Genomic DNA, 17,839 nt, shown 5'->3' with positions numbered 1-17,839 from the left:
GCACGTGTAAATGGAAGGGAAATTTGCATGGCCATTGTAACAATCTGTTGCTTAATCAAATTTTGGTAGGAACATTGTTGCTTTTACTCCTGAATGTAAGTGAATATCAGATATTGAGACTCATTTATCACACTTTTTATGATCTACTCAAAAGAATATAACAATTCTATGAATCCGGAATAACAAGCACTGCCCTCTGTATAAGATCTCCCTAGAACTTGAAGATCAGCTCGCTTTAATTTCTGATTTGGAGAAGTGTGGAATAAAAATAGTGGGAGCCGGTTGAGATTTGCATAATAAAAATGAAGTTAAGAGTGAGCACTTCACAATACATAATGAAGTTTGGATGGTTGTAATCCATCAAAATAAATAAGTCTGCACCAGTGTATCTACAAAATTGAGTAGCCAGATGCCAGATGGTAATCACAGATGTCTAAACTATCAGTAAAAATATATCCAGGTACCATCTCCTCAGACGTCCAAGCTCTTACAACTTAAAACCACACATCATCACGTTGCCCAACTGCGTATGAGAAGTTTCTATCAGCGATATTGTCAACTTCCAACTTTCCCAGAACATAGAAAAGCGGATGCATGGCAACCTCGCAAGTACTGGGAATAAAAGATAATGGCAAGGGAACTTTTTCAGGAGATTCGTGTTGGTAAGAAAACTGTGAACCAAACACTTCAAAGTTTTGGTACCATCTCACCAAGGATGCTCGAGTGTGCTTCCCAAAAGTTTGGCTTGATTATGTCGCAATGTTCTACAGTAACTTTATTGCGAGAATTTGCAAGGGATGATCCATTCTCATCCGCTAAAGTTATGTCTTCCTGCATACAAAACTATAATCTGAGCTTCAGAAGATAAACTATCAAGGAAAATTGGAAAATGACTGGCACACAGGATGTTGTAAAACACAACCATTGAGGTTGAAGGAAGCCAACCAAACAGTTTGTCCCAACTTTCTTACCTCAGCTATCAACATTACCTAGTGGTCAATTCTGAACAAAGGATATTTTGGTACCATACAATAGAATTTTGGGGGGTTTGCTTTAAAATTCAATTTTTTTTTTTTTTTATATGACAATTATTTATCTTTTTTGTCATTTTCCAATAAAATCACTAGCAAATATGTGTGGAGTGCTGGTTAGCTCACAAGCAAAAGGACGTATATCTACCTAAATAAGGACCTGAGGAGAATATTGTAAGCCTCTGAATAAAATGGAACAAGTGATGATAGAGAACAACCATCATTGACTACTCAGGTTAAATGCCAAATGGCATGCTTACACACATAGCAAAGCTATCTATGTGTAGATTAATTTGGAAGGTCCAACTATCAGCCAAACAATTTGTTGTCTAGAAATTTATTTAACCATATTGATGCAAGCACAATGGAGTCCACATTCTCTCAAGAGTGTTCACCATTACTACAAACTCAGTCCTAGAGTAGCATCACCTTGAAACATATAAGCATTGACCAGATGAGCTCAAAAACCAGGCCGAGATGATCAGTCTAGGTGCTGGAGCATCTAACACAACTCGAACCAACTCATATCCACATTTCATCATGCATCCCAAATTGTCACAGTGCACCATCTCTTAGTGGACTGTGATACAAGTTGACGATACTCTAGGAGAAATTGCATTGAAAGTACTATGAAGAATTCACCTCTGATAAGGAGATAAAGATTACCTTCTCCCAGAAAGCCAAGGAACCTTGGCGGAACATGGGTTCTAATTCATTGTACTCAATATAGAATTCCTTGATAAGTAGTTCATTTTTCTCTCTTGCTTGAGTCCCCTGGAAAATTAAAATTTCGACAGCAACATTAACAGCCGATATTCATGTGGGATACCTTCTCTCACTATAACATAGATTCAAAATGATACAAAATAAATTTGCACTTTTATAAATGTCACAAACTGAAGAATAAAGTATAGCATGGGCATATATGAAATAGTGTAAGTATATGGAAAATAAAAAAAATGGTAACAACAACAGAATAGGCAACCATCCATGTACTTGAGAGGGTACCAGGTACCAGGTACCAGGGGAGAGCAACTATGACCTTAAGACAACAGCAAAAAAATCATAACAGAAGCAGATAAATAAAATAATTAGAAGATAAATAAAATGATTAGAAGAATAGAAGTTCATGGAAGATATAAAATCCCAAGAACTATAGATAATTTAGTAGTCTGTCATCCACGAGTGTTCGATAGACCACACCATAGAAAGTATACAGACCATGATCCTCAAAACTCGATAATCCTACTAGGATTCAATGAAACTTTCTTAAATATTTCTCCCAATGGTGGAAATCAGCATGATTGTGACTGATTTTATGTGTATGCATATGGTATATGCAAGCAACATGTATTAAGCAAGGGAAAAATGTTGCATAATGTTTGCAAATAAAGAAGCTTAAACCACAAGGCTCTGGAAAATCAACCTTTTGAGTGCTTGTAGAAGGTTTAAATCTGCAAGCTCTGAGCACTAAAACAAAAATCTTCAGTGAGGGATTAACTTACAGTAGACCAAGAGACTAAAACAATATAACTCTCCGAAAAAAGTTTGAAATGATGATCATATGTCAACAATTGGCTCTCTCTCACAGTGGAGCCCCTTGCTCTAATTACTGGTGGAGGATTCCGTCTAAATACGGCAAATATATGATCTACTTATGCAGCATAAAGAATTCCATTAGAACAAGAAAAACTAAAGAACAAGCACGAATACAAAGGAAGTAATCTAATACGACTGAAGGAACGATCCTTGGAGAGGGTGAACAGATCTTAGCACACACCTTCAGATAATCTTGAGCTTCACTTTTGCTTTTTCCTTTCTTGTTTACAAGCATCCAGAAACAAGTATTATACTGATTATTGATGTGGCCTGCAATATGTCCACGGAATTAACAACCATGCCCTAATAGAGAGAACAAGTTTACACTGTCTGCAAAAGTCAGTAATTTGGTTTTACATGTTAAAAAACCAAAAGTTCAATGTCTTCTTCTCCCCAATTTTTTTTTCATTATCGATGTTATCATATTTTGTAAAATGCACTTAATACTCACAATCAACTTGTCTCCATGCTAGATAGTCTCGAAGAATCTCATCTGATGGATAGCATACTGCACGTCCATCAAAAGAAGGAGGGTACTTCAATTCTTTCAGTGGAAAGAATTCTTTCCATTTCATTATGTACATGGAAGAGAAGAATGATACAGTGACAGACACTATTTCACTGCAAAGGTGATAATAGAAGTGATTTTAATACTGAATCCTCAGATACTAGAAGTCTCCCACAGGAAAATTAAACATTCAAATTTCCCCACATAGGCATCACAAGTTACAAAACGGGCAAGGAGAGAGCATTCCTTCATGTCCCCCATCCCAACAGGATATTATCCCATAAATACTATATTTTTTTATAAGTATCCCATAAATACTATATGACTACAGTGTTTGGAGCTAAAAGAATAAAGATAGGAGAAAGACCTTGCTTGACGTTGATAGAAATGAGAATCCTTCTTAAAAACGAAGCTGGATAACACCAACAATGTGATTAGAAACTGGTAGAAATATCGAGTCTAGAACCATAAAACATGAAAAAATGCCATACCTGTACTCGTCACTGACACCATAGGCAAATATTATATCTGGAATCTCTTGTAACACAGCCACTGCACATGAATTCATAAGGTTCAGAGCTTGTTTGTCGTTCGGCTTCTCAAATTGATGAACTTCAGAAAATCTACCACAATACAGACAACTGAACCCTGAGCTTCATTTGCAGTATCTTAGCGGGAACCAAGCAACAAAATTCCATGCATCACAAGATTGGGAAACATATAGGTCAGCAAGAGTCCTCTATAATTTTTCACTTAAGAGAAAACTACCTCCATTGTAAATTATCTTTTGATTTTAAGTCATTTTAATTGATTAGACGTTTCCACAAAGTAGGATTTTGAATGACCCAAAATTTTCACATCTGTTCTATTCTACAAGCTGTATTATACTTGTGACAACAAATGACTATAAGAGACATATCAGCACTTTTGCATGCTAAATTGTGAAAGCGTCCTCGTCAAGGTGCAACCTAGTGGTCGAAGGGCAGATTTGAGATGGGATTTAAACTCACATATCTTGGTTCGATTCCACACTAAGAGCTCTCCTAGATTATATGCAATTTTGACAAGTAGGGTTGTGCATCTGAACTTTTTTTTTTATCTGGAGTTTACACCCAGGGGTGGGTCCGAAGGTCCCTGCCTTGGTGAGGTTCCATGTCATCAGTGCATGGTTGAATGCCTAATGGTCTTCATGTATTTATTGGAATAATTAAGCATACAGTGACCAGGGTTCTCTAATATTTTGGAAACTGAGCCTACCCTACAATGCTTCCGACTTCATTTGATAAGCAACAATGAGAACCAAGAAAGGGAAAAGAAATTGCCTGGCCCAATTCTAGTGATAATGGGCTATGTTTCTATGCATATTTTAACTTTACCTGTGAAAATGGCAGCCATCAATTCTAATTACAATCCATGTTGATGGCATCAATTTGTTCTCAAATTGGAAGAACCTAACATACTCCAGTTTTATTTTGTCCACATCCTCCGTAAAACCACCCACCTCCTTCAGAAGACTTGGATGTTCATTCCAAAAACTTCTTCCAGCTATATTCTCGGCATGGACAATTCTAGCCTTTCTCCTAAGTCTTTTAACAGGTGCACCATTCACATTGCACTTGACATTTTCTTCCACCTAAACAAGGTCAGAAAGAGACCAGCTTGGCATGTTAGAAGCCATATACAAGGCAATGTAGAAAAGAGCAACAAGGGATAATGTATGCATTTTGGTACGAATTAAAAATCTACTTTTATCACTGCCAACCAAACACAAATGCCATACCACTCACATGAACATAATGAAGAGCAAAACAATCTGTAGTACTGTAGTTATTAGTTGAGGGCACTTATAGCCAGGTCACTAGCAGTCTAGCAGGCCGGGACCATACATGCCTTGGATCTTATAGAGAACTTGATTCATTATTTCAGGTCCTAAAATTTATCAGCTATAAATAAAAAAATTGGAGAGCCAACCACTGATAGTTCAGATATCATAGGACAACAAAGATGAGTTTTCCTTGAAAACTTTAAACTCTTTGGCAGTGTAGAATGAGGAAACTTAAACATAACAGTTAAAACGACAATTTATATGATCAAATGGCTAAAAGAAACCGATTCAAATGGCTCGGTTTCTTGACAAAAACTTAAATTATCTAAACAAATCAAGTAACTCACATTTTCAACAAGTAAAAATAAGGAAAATAACCATGATGAACAGGAACCATAGGAAAATGATTCCACTTGTTTAAATATCCCAAAGAGGGAATAGCTCAATTGACTTATGAAAATCAAAGCCCCTAGTCCATGTTTGTGATCATAAGGATTATCAAGAACCATTTCTGAGGCAGTATGAAGATTCTAGCATAGACTTCAAAGTGGCACTAGTAGATGTTTGACAACATAGGGTAACATCAGCATTTATTAGAAATAGAAAAATCTGAATCTTAGCCTAGATAGTGGTTTACTGTTGACTACAAATAGAAAAAATTGTATATTAACCTACAGTAAACAAATTTACAATGACTTGGGTTCCCCCAAAGTTCCTAACATAGACAGTGGCCATCAAGCCAGCCATTTTGGGGAGTGTCCTTGTTTACATGAACGAGTACAGCTACTTTAAATCTGTTGCTCCTAAGTGGAAACACAAAATCTAAATGGGAGAGCTCGATATTTTTATAACATATTTGGCACTGTTAGGAGCATATGGTGAGGGCCACTGTCTCCTTCTCAATAGCACTCTCTCTTCTTTTTTGATAAGTAAGAAGACAAATTTATTAATATGAACGAAATAGGCGAAGCACATCTACACAAGATGTATACAAAAGAAAACACCTAAATACATTCTAGAAAACAGAAAATGGCAACAAAAAGTCATGAGCAGAAGCTCCATTAAGCGCTAAAGCAGAAAACCATTGCAATAAAGAGTACACAAAAAAATTCCAGATTTCCATAAATGTGCGCTCCTTATCATTAAAACACCGCTCGTTCCTTTCCAACCAAATGCATCACATAAGACACAAAGGAACCATCTTCCACATTGCAGCCACTTGAGAGTTACCATATAACCCGTTCCAACATGCAAGACTATCCACCACTCTCAAAGGCATCACCCAAGCCAACCCAACTCTACTAAAAACTCCATTCCACAAGGCCTTTGCGACCTAACAATGCAAAAGAAAGTGATCCACGGATTCCCCATGCTTCTTGCACATGAAACACCACTCAATAACAATAAGGCCACGCTTGCTCAAATTATCCATCGTCAAAATGCTTCCAAGTGAGGCTGTCCATAAAAAGCAACTTTGGAAGGCATGTGAGTCTTCCAAATGCGCTTCCAAGGAAAAGAGGGGCTATGCTAAACAGTCAACACCTTATAATATGAACGAACCGTGAACTTTTTACTTCCCATAGGCTTCCACAACATCTTATCTCTCTCATAACCCCCTATTCCCAGTGAATATAAGAAGCTGAAAAAATCTGAAACATCATCAAGTTCCCAATCAGGTGCATCTCTAATAAAACAAACATCCCACTGCAAAGAACCATTAGAACGAACTAACAAATTAGAAACAGAGGCGTGCCCATCAGAAACCATACGGAAAATAGTCAGGAACACCCTGTTAAGGGCCCGATCTCCACACCAGCCATCAAACCAAAAACGGATCCTAGAACCCTCTCCAAAATCATAGCTAACATATTTAACAAAACTCTCCCACCCCTTCTTTCTAATGAACTTCCAAAAGGCTCACACCATAAGCCCCCTTAACCTCCTTAGAGCACCAACCCCCCCAGTCGCACCCATATTTTCGATCAATCACCTCCCTCCATAACGACTCCCCCCTTCCGATTGATATCTCCACAACCATTTCCCCAACAAAGTCTTATTGAACATTCGCAAATTACGAACCCCCAACCCTTCATTTGAGATAGGAGCACAAACTTTATTCCAACTAACAAGATGGAGTTTAGTTTGCTCGTCCATGCCACCCCATAGAATTGTACGAAATAACTTCTCAATCCGAAATAACTTTATTCCAACTACAGGCAATGGAAATAAAGAGAGAAAGTAAGTTGGAAGATTGGCGAGTGTACTTTTGATTAAGGTAATTCTACCTCCTTTTGATAAATACAACCACTTCCAACCAGTCAAATTTTTTCCAATCTTCTCAACCACCCCATCCCAAATAACCTTAGCCTTAAAAGACTCACCCAATGGAAGGCCTAAGTATTTCATTGGTAAAGAAGCAACCTTACAGCCCAAAAAGTATGCCAAACAATTTATATTCCGAACCTCCCCCACCGGAACCATCTCCGACTTACCCATATTCACCTTAAGGCCTGAAACAGCTTCAAAACATAACAACACAGCCCTTAAGGCTTGAATTTGATCACGATCCGCATCACAAAAAACCAGAGTATCATCTGCAAAAAGAAGGTAAGTGTAATAGTCCCATTATTGGCATTTCCCACTGAAAAACTGGAACCCCTAATAGCAGCCTCCATTATTCTACCCAATGCCTCCATGATAACAACAAATAGGAAGGGAGATAAAGGGGTCCTCAAACCATGAGAGCTGTGGAAGAAACCACATGGAGTACCATTAACTAACACTGAAAACGGAGCAATAGAAACGCAATGTCTACCACCTCTCCCCAAAGCCACATCTCCCAAGCATATAGAGAAGGAAATCCCAATTCACATGATCAAACATCTTTTCCATACCTAGCTTACGAAGAACACAATCGATTGTCTAAACATTCATTAGCAACCATAACAAAATCACTAAGCTCATTCACGAGAAGTATTTTCTGTCTCCCTACATCTCCAAAAGGTTGCTTGTTCCAAGTTGCTAAGCATTCTATCAAGGCCTTTAGTTTATTCTCAAAAGCAAAAGTCAGGGTGCCTTGAAAGCGATAAGAATTCCACCACTCCTCCATCCTATCTACAAAACCTTCCGAATTTAACCACTTATTTTCACACTAGAGATATCGTTTACTCCTTGACAGTGACCACAATTTAGCAGTATAAAAGAATCACTTGGGCAAAGCCTTGGTAGTTTCCACTGGGATACTTCAGATAATAACACCTTGCATTCTGGAGAGATACGGAATTGGTCAATTCTGGACCAAGAGGGGTTGTCCCCATTAGAAGACCGTGTGAAGTTTTCCCAACCATCGGAGGATCAGTAAGATTTTGCTCGAAAATAAAGTCTGAAACTCCTCCATTGTCAACCAGAAGCAAGCTAGACCTTACCTGTCACTAGGGAACTTAATAACATTGAAATCTCCCCCAGTGCACTAGGACATGTCCCACCAACTACAAAATCCAGCCAACTTGTCCATAGCAAACTTCTATCATAAAATTAAAAAAGAAAAAAAAAATCTGTAGAAGCATGAAATGTATATGACGCATAAAGGCATGTTTGACAACCCTTGAACTGGACAAGCCATGAATAGCACAACTAGTTTCCAATTTCTACGAATCTTATATTTCTCAAATACCATACTTGTTACTATGAGTCTAGAAAAATTGCATATAAACTCAAACCAATTAAGTTTATTTGTAACTTAGGATTAATTCAATACCAGACTGAATCAAATCCTTAGTTTTCAAATACCCCATTAGACTTGGTACTTGCCTCATTTAGGGGCTTAAGCTTAGGGCCTTAAGGTATAATCGCATCAAATAATAAAAGGCATAAATCCAGTAACATTAGCAACAATATTAGAACTTCGGTACAGTTACATGTCCCAAACTCTACATCATTGAGTTGTCTCATCAAAGTACAGAAATTTTATTCCAGTTAATCTGGTAATATAACTTTCAATTTGACACTCTTATGAGACCTTTTTTTTTTTTTTTTTTGTAAGTGATCAAACATATTATTTTAAAAATACAAAAGCCATAGCCGGTGTACGCAGAAACAAATGTCACATTTCTTTTACAAAATGTGACCTTTTTTTGATAAAATGTCACCTTTTTTTGACAATGAAATAAGTTTCATTAATGATCTTGAGAAAAGAAACAAAGGAAATGATACCTTAATTTTAAAAAACTACAATGTAGTATAAGGGTCCACATGTCTCTTTCAACACTTATTATAAAATATTACCAGGGGTTTGATAATCTTGAAATTTATGAACTTTGGCCGAGAAAACAAGATAAATTTACAAAATATATATATATATATATATATTGATAAGTAATTTACAATATATTTTTAATAAGTTTAAATTTACAATGTAGTCACCACTAACAAACCAAACGTTAGCTATTGAATGGTAAGTGACACTTGCACCACAAACCCACTAGTTCACCCTCCACATTGTTCTTACAGAGGGAAGGGGGACCATTTGAGCTAGATCAATAGGATAACTCCATTTAAATACATGATTACCTTTGTTTTGAAAATGCAAGATCCTTGACGGTACATGGCAGGAAGGTTCTTGTAATTGATGTGGAACTTTTGAAAAAGCAACTCATTTTTCTGTTGTTTTTGGGTGCCCTGACAGTTTAGAGATACAACACAACTATGAATAAACAAGGGATATTTTTAAGTCATTATGCATGCCAACTTTGGAAACCAAAATTTTTCTTTGGATAAAAAGTGCTGGACAAGAATCAAAGCAAAGATACATGAATTAAAAATTTGGTTAAATCTAGTTAGACAGGAAATTGGACTTTTGAAGGATATCACAGTAAAAGTCCAAAAGTCTTAAGTAAATAAAGAAAATGATGATACAAAAAGTCATTCAAAACAATGGAAATAAAAGTTAAAAAAAATGTTCCGTTTAATCTTGGAAATCCAAAAGCTAGCAAACCTTTTCACACAAACTGATATACATGTAAAATGCATATTTTCTTTTGACAAGATATGCATGCAAAACATTTTTTATAGTTATATGCATGTAAAAACATATGAAGACAGATTCATAAAAACTGAACATTAGCACCTTTAAAAACTCGCGTGCTTTATTTTCAGTCTCTCCACCTTTAACCAACATCCAGAGACAAGTGTCATGCAGGTTATTGAGATGACCTGTAAAAGAAAAAGATAAATGTGAATAGTAAGACTTAATCATGTTGTCGGTTTTCTCTAAAGTCTCAGAAGTAGTTAAAACCAAATCCAAACAAGAAACTTATTTCAGAAATGTTTGAAGTTGTTGAAATCATATTTAACACCAGTGGTTGAGTACTTACAATCGTTTTGTCTCCATGCAAGATATGCTTGAAGAACTTCTATTGATGCACAACTGATTACACGCGAATGATATGATGGGGGATATTTCAACTCCTTCTCAGGGAAGAATTCTTTCCATTTGGTGACATATACAGAGGAGAATAAGGAGACAATGAGAGATAGTAGCTTGCTGCAGAGTCAATTTAGATAGCAAGTTAACACTAAGAATAAATACATAATTAGGATCTCATATTGAACTTGCAAAAAAATGACTAATACAAAATACGAACTTTGGTAGGGATCCAGAGCAATCACATCTCGATGCTCTGACCAGTGTGTGCATAGCTGCCTATGCTATTTTATTTTAGCTGTTGGATACGCTAATACTTCTTATGCTATTTCAATTACTATGGTCCTTGAATACTTTTCTGTCATACACTGATAATAGTGTACTCTTTTCTTAGGGCTGTTTGTACAAGTTAAAAATGTCAGGAAAAAGGCCTTTCTAGTCACACCCTTACATCACAATCCCCCACAAATGATATCTTACACACATCAAAGACCATAGAAGGGGCGGAAAAAGAAGAAGAAGAAGAAGATAAAGATGTAAGTTCAGATTAAGAACCTGGCTCGCCGCTGGTAGAACTTGGATGTCTTCTTGAAAACAAAACTGCAACTCACATCACCGATAAACCATGAAGCTTCGCATAAGGAAGTTAATAGTGTCATATTATAATGTCGTAGGCAGATAACAAGAGAGTGATGCATATAGAGAAAACACTATAACTAGCAAAATGTACTACCTGTACTCATCACTGAATCCATAGGAGAACGCTATGTCAGGATACTCCTCCAAAATGGCAGTTGCACACGAGTTCATCAAATTCAAAGCTCTTTCATCATCTGGCTTTTCAAACTCATGAACTTCCGAAAACCTATCACATAATTAAAAAAAACTGAATTCCATTAAGCATCCCTACATTCGTGGTATCAGAATTCCGAATTTATTGCCGAGATGGCACGAAACGGTATGCGGGTAGCCAGGGAATCGTTTGTACAGTGTCCACATTGGGTATGTTATTATATGTTGATTCCAATATCTAGTTTAGCGTCACCTTTTAGACCAAATGGTCACAAAACCAGGGCAGCACAAGACTATAAATTGCCCTAATGCATGGAGACTGAGTAAGCTGTTTTACCTTCGAAAATCGCGGCCATCGATTCGAACAACGATCAAATTGGGCAGCATGACCTCGTCTTCAACCTCGAATGACTTCACATACTCGTACTTGCTGTTTGCCATCACAACTCCAAAAGAAAAACAGACAAAAAGAAAAAGGGGTAAAAAAAGAAAGGAAAGCCTTCTTTCTGGCTAGTCTCACAGAACAATGATCAAACACCAGTTGCGCCGGCGGAAACTCACGAGAAATAGGTATGTGGCCGGTTCGGTCCGGTCCGGTCTAATATTGGATAAAAGTTAGGATTGAACCGATATGTACCAGTTTTATATTTTTTAAAATTGAATATGCATCGGTTACCCTCCTAAACCGATATCTCCGGTTTTATTGATTTCCGGTTCAATTTGATCCGATTTTTTAATTTTTTAAAATATAAGTTTGTTATTAAAAATATAAAAACTTGTTAATAAAAAAAATTGCTTCAAAAAATATGTTCTTAAAATCTATTTCTATTACAAAATCTGCACTAGTAGATAAATATATTTTAGTAAAAAAATATGTTTTAGTAAAAAAATTAGTGTTAGTTATAAACTTATATATTAGTATAGTTATATAATATATTATTAATATTATACTATTAGTATAATTATATATTAGTATTAGTCATAAACTTATATATTAGCATAGATATATAATATATTAGACTATAGATAATATAATTTAATATATATATATTTTATGTTTAAAGTATATGATCAATTAAATTTTCATCTTTAAGATTAAACTTTTATTTTATAAATTATAATAACATTATTTTATATATAATTATATTAATAACATATAATCAAACAAATTACAAATGTTCATATTTAAAATTAACATTTTATGTTATAATTAATAAATTATAATATGAAATTATTTCATATATGATATATAATTATATATATTATATATAAAAATTTCATATATAATTATATATTATATATAAAATTTTTATATAAAATATTAATTTTTATATTTTTTTCTCCCAACCGGTCCAGTTTGGTTCGGTCCAATCCCGGAAATCGTAGAACTGGAACCGGACCGGTTTCGGCCGGTTTGCATAATGTAAGAACCGGTTCCGGACCGGACCGGTTCAAAACCGGTCCAACCGGTTCAGTCCGGTCCGGTCCGGTTTGATTTTCCGATTTCTCCGTTTAAATTTACACCTCTAACGAGAAGTGTCAAAAGTAGCCTTTGTTTTTAACACACCCTAGCGCCCCGCACACCCTCCCTGTTATGGTGACGTGGAAAAACAAATACAGAAATGAGTTTTGCATTCCTACTATTCACCTAACCTATACACACCAGCATGTAGGCTTTTTTTTTTTTTTAAAAAAAAAAGAAAGAACTTTAAACATGTGTTGATTTGATTTCCCCCCCCCCCCACCCTGCGTTCTCTCCCCCTCCTCCTTGAGCTCGTTGTCCTTTCGCTGACCTCACCCTCCGCTTGTATTCCTGCTGCTGACATCGTCACTGTCTGCTCTTTACTGTCAAGGCTAACAAAAGTTCGAAACTTCTCCGGCTTCACCATTTCCGCATAGCTTCATTCCTCCGCTGGCATTCTTGCTGCCGACACCCACCGTCTATCGCCTGGCTCTGCCGACAAGGGTAAAAAATGAAAGAATATGGTTTTTATTTTTCTCTTTTCATTTCATCTCTCCATTGCTCATATTGTGTACTTTTTGTGTTTAATGGATCTGTGTGTTGAATGGATCTGTGATTTTGTCTTTGTATGATCAGTGTTTTGTGGGGTTTTTAGTTGCTGACATCTTGGGTTTTTTCTCATTCGAGAATGGCATCAACTGTCCACAACACGCATAAATTTCGTATACCATCAACTTTCCACAGCATTTATTATCAGAAATCACCATTTGACTCGCTTTTTAGACAATCATGGGGATGGGTTACCACCAATTTATAAGCTCTAGAACCCTCTTTTTGTGTGTTCTACTATTATAATAAGGTGTTGGTTGAGATATTAGCCCTTTCTTTATGCATCTTGTTGCTTTTGATAAATGAAATGCTTGCTTAGGTTAAAGAAAGACAAAAATCAAACAAACCACCTTATGCCAACATTAACTTAATCTAGAGGTTGATACTTGATCAATATATCTCTTTATATATTCAGAAAATAAGTAGAGGCTAATTGCATGTCAAGAGACACAATAATACAATAGACAGTGAAAATCTAAATCTCTGACCTGAATGAATGAAATTAAAGCACCAACTATGAAAGCACATTGTTGGGCCCACTAAAATGAGTTCATCTTCCACACTGACTTGCACCTAAAAGAAACCACGGCCTAGAAAATGAAATAAGAATCTTTGAATTACATTTTGACATTTCATGGTCACCATGTTATGGTGAAGGAATCATTTTTTTTTTAATAAAACATATTGCATTCATTAATAATAAACATTACAACTTTGACCTGAAACATACATAACAAGCCAACTACAACATTAATAGATTCTCAGTATACAATTGTAACTGACATAGTCTAGTCCATGCTGCAAACCTCTACAGACCACCATATGAGAGATAACACAACTCTATCAAAGGCAGAGTTTACAAACCCTATACTCTGTCTAAGACGGAGTAGATGACATACTCTATGGACAAAAGTCCAAGAGACTATTCTAAGAGACTATGTATTTTTTGTTTTTATTTTTCTAAAACAAAAGACATAACAGAAATTAAAGATACATGAGAAAAAATGAATTACATCTTGAAAAGACATAGAATCGCATTTGATTAAGCTTTATACGCATGATTCATGTGTTATGAATAAGTTTTAACTTGCAAGCTATATATGAAGGAAGATCAACCACTAACTAGTTTTTGCCATTTCATTTTATCATAATTTGTAAAGAATGAGAGCTCTAGAATTGGAATAAGCAGTAAAGAATGAGAGTTCTAGAACTGGAATAAGACCTCATTTGGATGCGTCTTTGATTGTTTTGCCGAAAAATTTCATTTCTTTTGCATGAAGATACTTAATAAGAAAGCATAAACTTTTTTACTTCAAAGACTATTAGCCATCAAGTCTTCACAGCTTTTGAATTAAGCATTGATTGAGAATGGAAAAAATATCAATTTGCTTACAAAAGGTGTGCAACCTAAGATCATGAAGCAGGCGTAAATAAACATCTTTTAATGTAAGACACACCAAGTTTTTTGCCAAAAAGCAATAAAGTTTATGTGTAAGCAACTTTTCCATTAGGAAGAAATAGTTGAAGCACTTTTTATCCTAGCGGCTAAAAACATTAATCTTTTTAACTAGCAGCTGAAGAACTCATCAGCCAATTGGCCATTTCAATATTGGGTATCTCAATATAGTTAGTGTCGTATTCAACGTTTTTGTGATCTTTTCAACCAAAAGTATTCACAAGATGCAATTATTGTATGCTGAGTTATGTTTAAGTTGGTTTGGTTGCTGATATTAATTATATTTCTCAAACTTTAGTTGAAATAGTATGATGGACGAAGATGAAGATGAAAGGCCACCCATGCCTTCAACATCGATTTCACCAAATTAAGTATAATACACATTGGTTAGTTGAGAATGTCGTTAATGTGTTATATGCAGCATTAAGTTAATGCATTTTTTACATTTTGTTATAAGGATATTATGGTCCGCCATATCCATACTACCCGTCATATATGCTGCCATCAAATACATAACCAAATTCATATCCGTATGCTTGGGATAGCCAGGTAGACATATGTTTATTTTATTGAATTCTTTTTAGTTGCGTGCATTCGAGTCTTTATAATATAGTGTGTAATTTCAGCATACAAGGATTCCACTATATGGACCAACTATGCCTTATCCTCTGTCGAGTAATTCGGAGGCAATTCCACCATGCAAACCAACTATGTCCTACCCACACTGCCCAAATCATTCATCAACTATATCATTTAGTGCTGAAAGTGAAAAGAATGTTGGAGGTACGTCACAGCCAAACGATCAAACTTTTTCATATTCTTTTTTGAGACACTTTGTGCCCGACGAGTTAATTTTAAATGTATGTAATAAAAATGCTAATCTGAAGGTAAATATTATTGCACCATAAACTTCATCTGACGTCAACATAGAGCCGAATGCGGAAGGGACAAATGAAGTCTCATATGATGATGAATGAGTTGAGCCTCCAAAATCTGGTATGGTGTTTACAACTGATAAAAAGGTTTTAGCCTATTACAAACGATATGCCAAGAAAGAAGATTTTGGTGTTATCACAAAAAGGATGAAGAGAGAAGTAGATGAGAGTGCGAAGTATGTGATGATTGGATGTGCACGTGTCAGCAGGTACTATCCTAACCACATTAATTTATCAAAGCCACGACCAACAATTAAAATGGATTGTAAGGCAAAGGTAAATGCTCACTTGGTAAATGGGGTATGGGTTTTTACCATTGTTGATCTATCAGTCCACAAAATTTTAGATTTTTTAGATCTCACAAATGTTTAGATTTTTTAAATCTCATAAATGTTTAGATGAATACAGTCAAAGGATGCTCGACTTGAATGACAAAGCGAGTATTCAGATGAATAAGAATTTTCAAGCACTTGTGACTGACATAGGGGGTTTTGAGAATTTAGAATTCCAAGATAAAAATTGTCAAAATTTTATTGACAAAACTAGTAGACATTTGAGGCTAGTTAAAGGAAGTGGTGGAACATTGAATGACTACTTTAAGAGAATGAGGGAGATAAATGATGACTTTGTATCCGTCATGGATGTGGATGACGAGTGCAGAGTCAAGAATGTGTTCTGCGTTGACACATGAAGTCGAGTGGCATATGAGTAATTTGGACATTCTATACTGTTAGGGGAATGTTTGATTCCAAGCAAGGATACAAGTGCTTTCGTGTGGTTGTTTGAAGCATGGTTACATTGTATGAATGAACGAGCACCCAAAGCAATCATAACATGCCAAGACTGGACAATGAAGAGTGTTATTGTCATTGTATTCCCAAACAGCCACCATATATATTGTCTCTGGCATATAATACGGAAACTGCCTAAGAAATTGAGATCTCACTCAGAATACAACGTAGGGTTGAAAATTGTCATTCAAATTGCACTCTATGATACACAGAGTTGCGAAGAATTTGAGGAGAAGTGGGGTAAATTACTTCAGAAGTATGACCTTAGTGATAATGCATGGTTGCAGGGCTTGCACAACGAGAGGTCATTTTGGGTACCAATTTATTTGAATGGTGCATTCTGAGCTGGTATGAGCACTACACAACAGTCTGAAAGCATGAACGCCTTTTTCAACGGCTTTGTGCATTCCAGTACGACATTGAAAGAATTTGTCGATCAATTTGACAATGCTCTGAGGAAGGTGGAGATGGAGACGATGGTTGATTTCCATTCTTACATCCAAACGATCCCATGTGTATCCCCATTCAAAATTGAGAGGAAGTTTCAATCATTAACACGAATGCAAAGTTTAAAAAGGTTCAACAAGAGGTTTGGGGGATGATTTTATGTAACCCTGCACTTGTCAGCACACAAGGTTGCATTTTCACCTTCGATGTTTTCAAAAGAATTTCCACCTTCGATGAACATGTAAAAATTGTCAAGTACTCAGTTTACTATAATGAAGAGGAGTGCGAAGTTAACTGCACTTGTGCCCTATTTGAGATGAGGGGGACTCTCTGTAGGCATGCATTTAAAGTCTGTTGGATGAAGTACATTCATGTGCTGCCAGAGAAATATGTGTTTGATTGATGAAGAAAAGACTTAAGAGAAGATACACATTGATGAAGAATAGCTATAATGACTTGCGGGTCAATGCGGATGCACGACGGTATGACATTGTGGTTAAAAGATATTTAAGATTGGCGACGCGTGTATCCCCAAGTGATGACCATGTGAATGTATTCTTGCACAATTTGAATGAATTTGAGCAAAAATTTGCAGGATTATAGCTTGAGTCTGGTTCAACCAAGGTGAAAGAGAACATGGTCATCGACAAGGGTAAGAAAATATTAAGCTCCCATGTAGCTTGAGAGAAAGGGAGACCGCCAATAAAAAGAAAGGTTTCAATGGTGGAAAAGTTTAAACAAAGAGAAAGAAGAAACATGTAGTAGGTTTTCTTCGAGTACTTGTGTAAATATTGGATTGCATGCATATTACTTTCTAACACATGTTCATTGTTTTTTTTTTTTTTTTTGTCAATTTGGATTTGCAGAAAAATATTTGATGACGAATCACAATATGGTGACCTCCCGAAATCACAAGTTGGTGGTAGTGTGGGTGAGATTGTTATCCTAATCCAATGTAGTAC

At 36.0% G+C, this 17,839-nt stretch overlaps 1 protein-coding gene across 4 annotated transcripts; it reads right to left on the bottom strand.

The window, feature by feature from the left end:
• Positions 1 to 282: 282 nt before the first annotated feature.
• On the bottom strand, positions 283 to 11,726 carry LOC109005357 (tRNA(His) guanylyltransferase 1-like). Of its 4 annotated transcripts, none has more exons than XM_018984269.2 (13): positions 11,515 to 11,723; positions 11,119 to 11,250; positions 10,941 to 10,985; positions 10,336 to 10,505; positions 10,089 to 10,174; positions 9,533 to 9,640; positions 4,515 to 4,771; positions 3,630 to 3,761; positions 3,506 to 3,550; positions 3,082 to 3,251; positions 2,812 to 2,900; positions 1,698 to 1,805; positions 283 to 843 (listed from the first exon to the last, which is right to left on the bottom strand). In XM_018984269.2, exons 1-13 carry the CDS (start codon positions 11,616 to 11,618, stop codon positions 688 to 690), a joined length of 1,602 nt encoding a protein of 533 aa, XP_018839814.2. In that variant the 5' UTR covers positions 11,619 to 11,723; the 3' UTR covers positions 283 to 687. The 4 variants fall into 4 exon arrangements, with proteins under 4 accessions (XP_018839814.2, XP_018839815.2, XP_035551498.1 ...); XM_018984270.2 differs by having other exon boundaries at positions 283 to 831; XM_035695605.1 differs by lacking the exon at positions 11,515 to 11,723 and having other exon boundaries at positions 10,941 to 11,016; positions 11,119 to 11,244.
• Between the last annotated feature and the right edge of the window lie 6,113 nt (positions 11,727 to 17,839).

The sequence above is a fragment of the Juglans regia genome, chromosome 1, assembly GCF_001411555.2.
Source record: "Juglans regia cultivar Chandler chromosome 1, Walnut 2.0, whole genome shotgun sequence".
In the NCBI taxonomy this organism is placed as follows: Eukaryota; Viridiplantae; Streptophyta; class Magnoliopsida; order Fagales; family Juglandaceae; genus Juglans; species Juglans regia.
The sequence above is the reverse complement of the archived record's forward strand: the minus strand, read 5'-3'. Positions and strand labels throughout refer to the sequence as shown.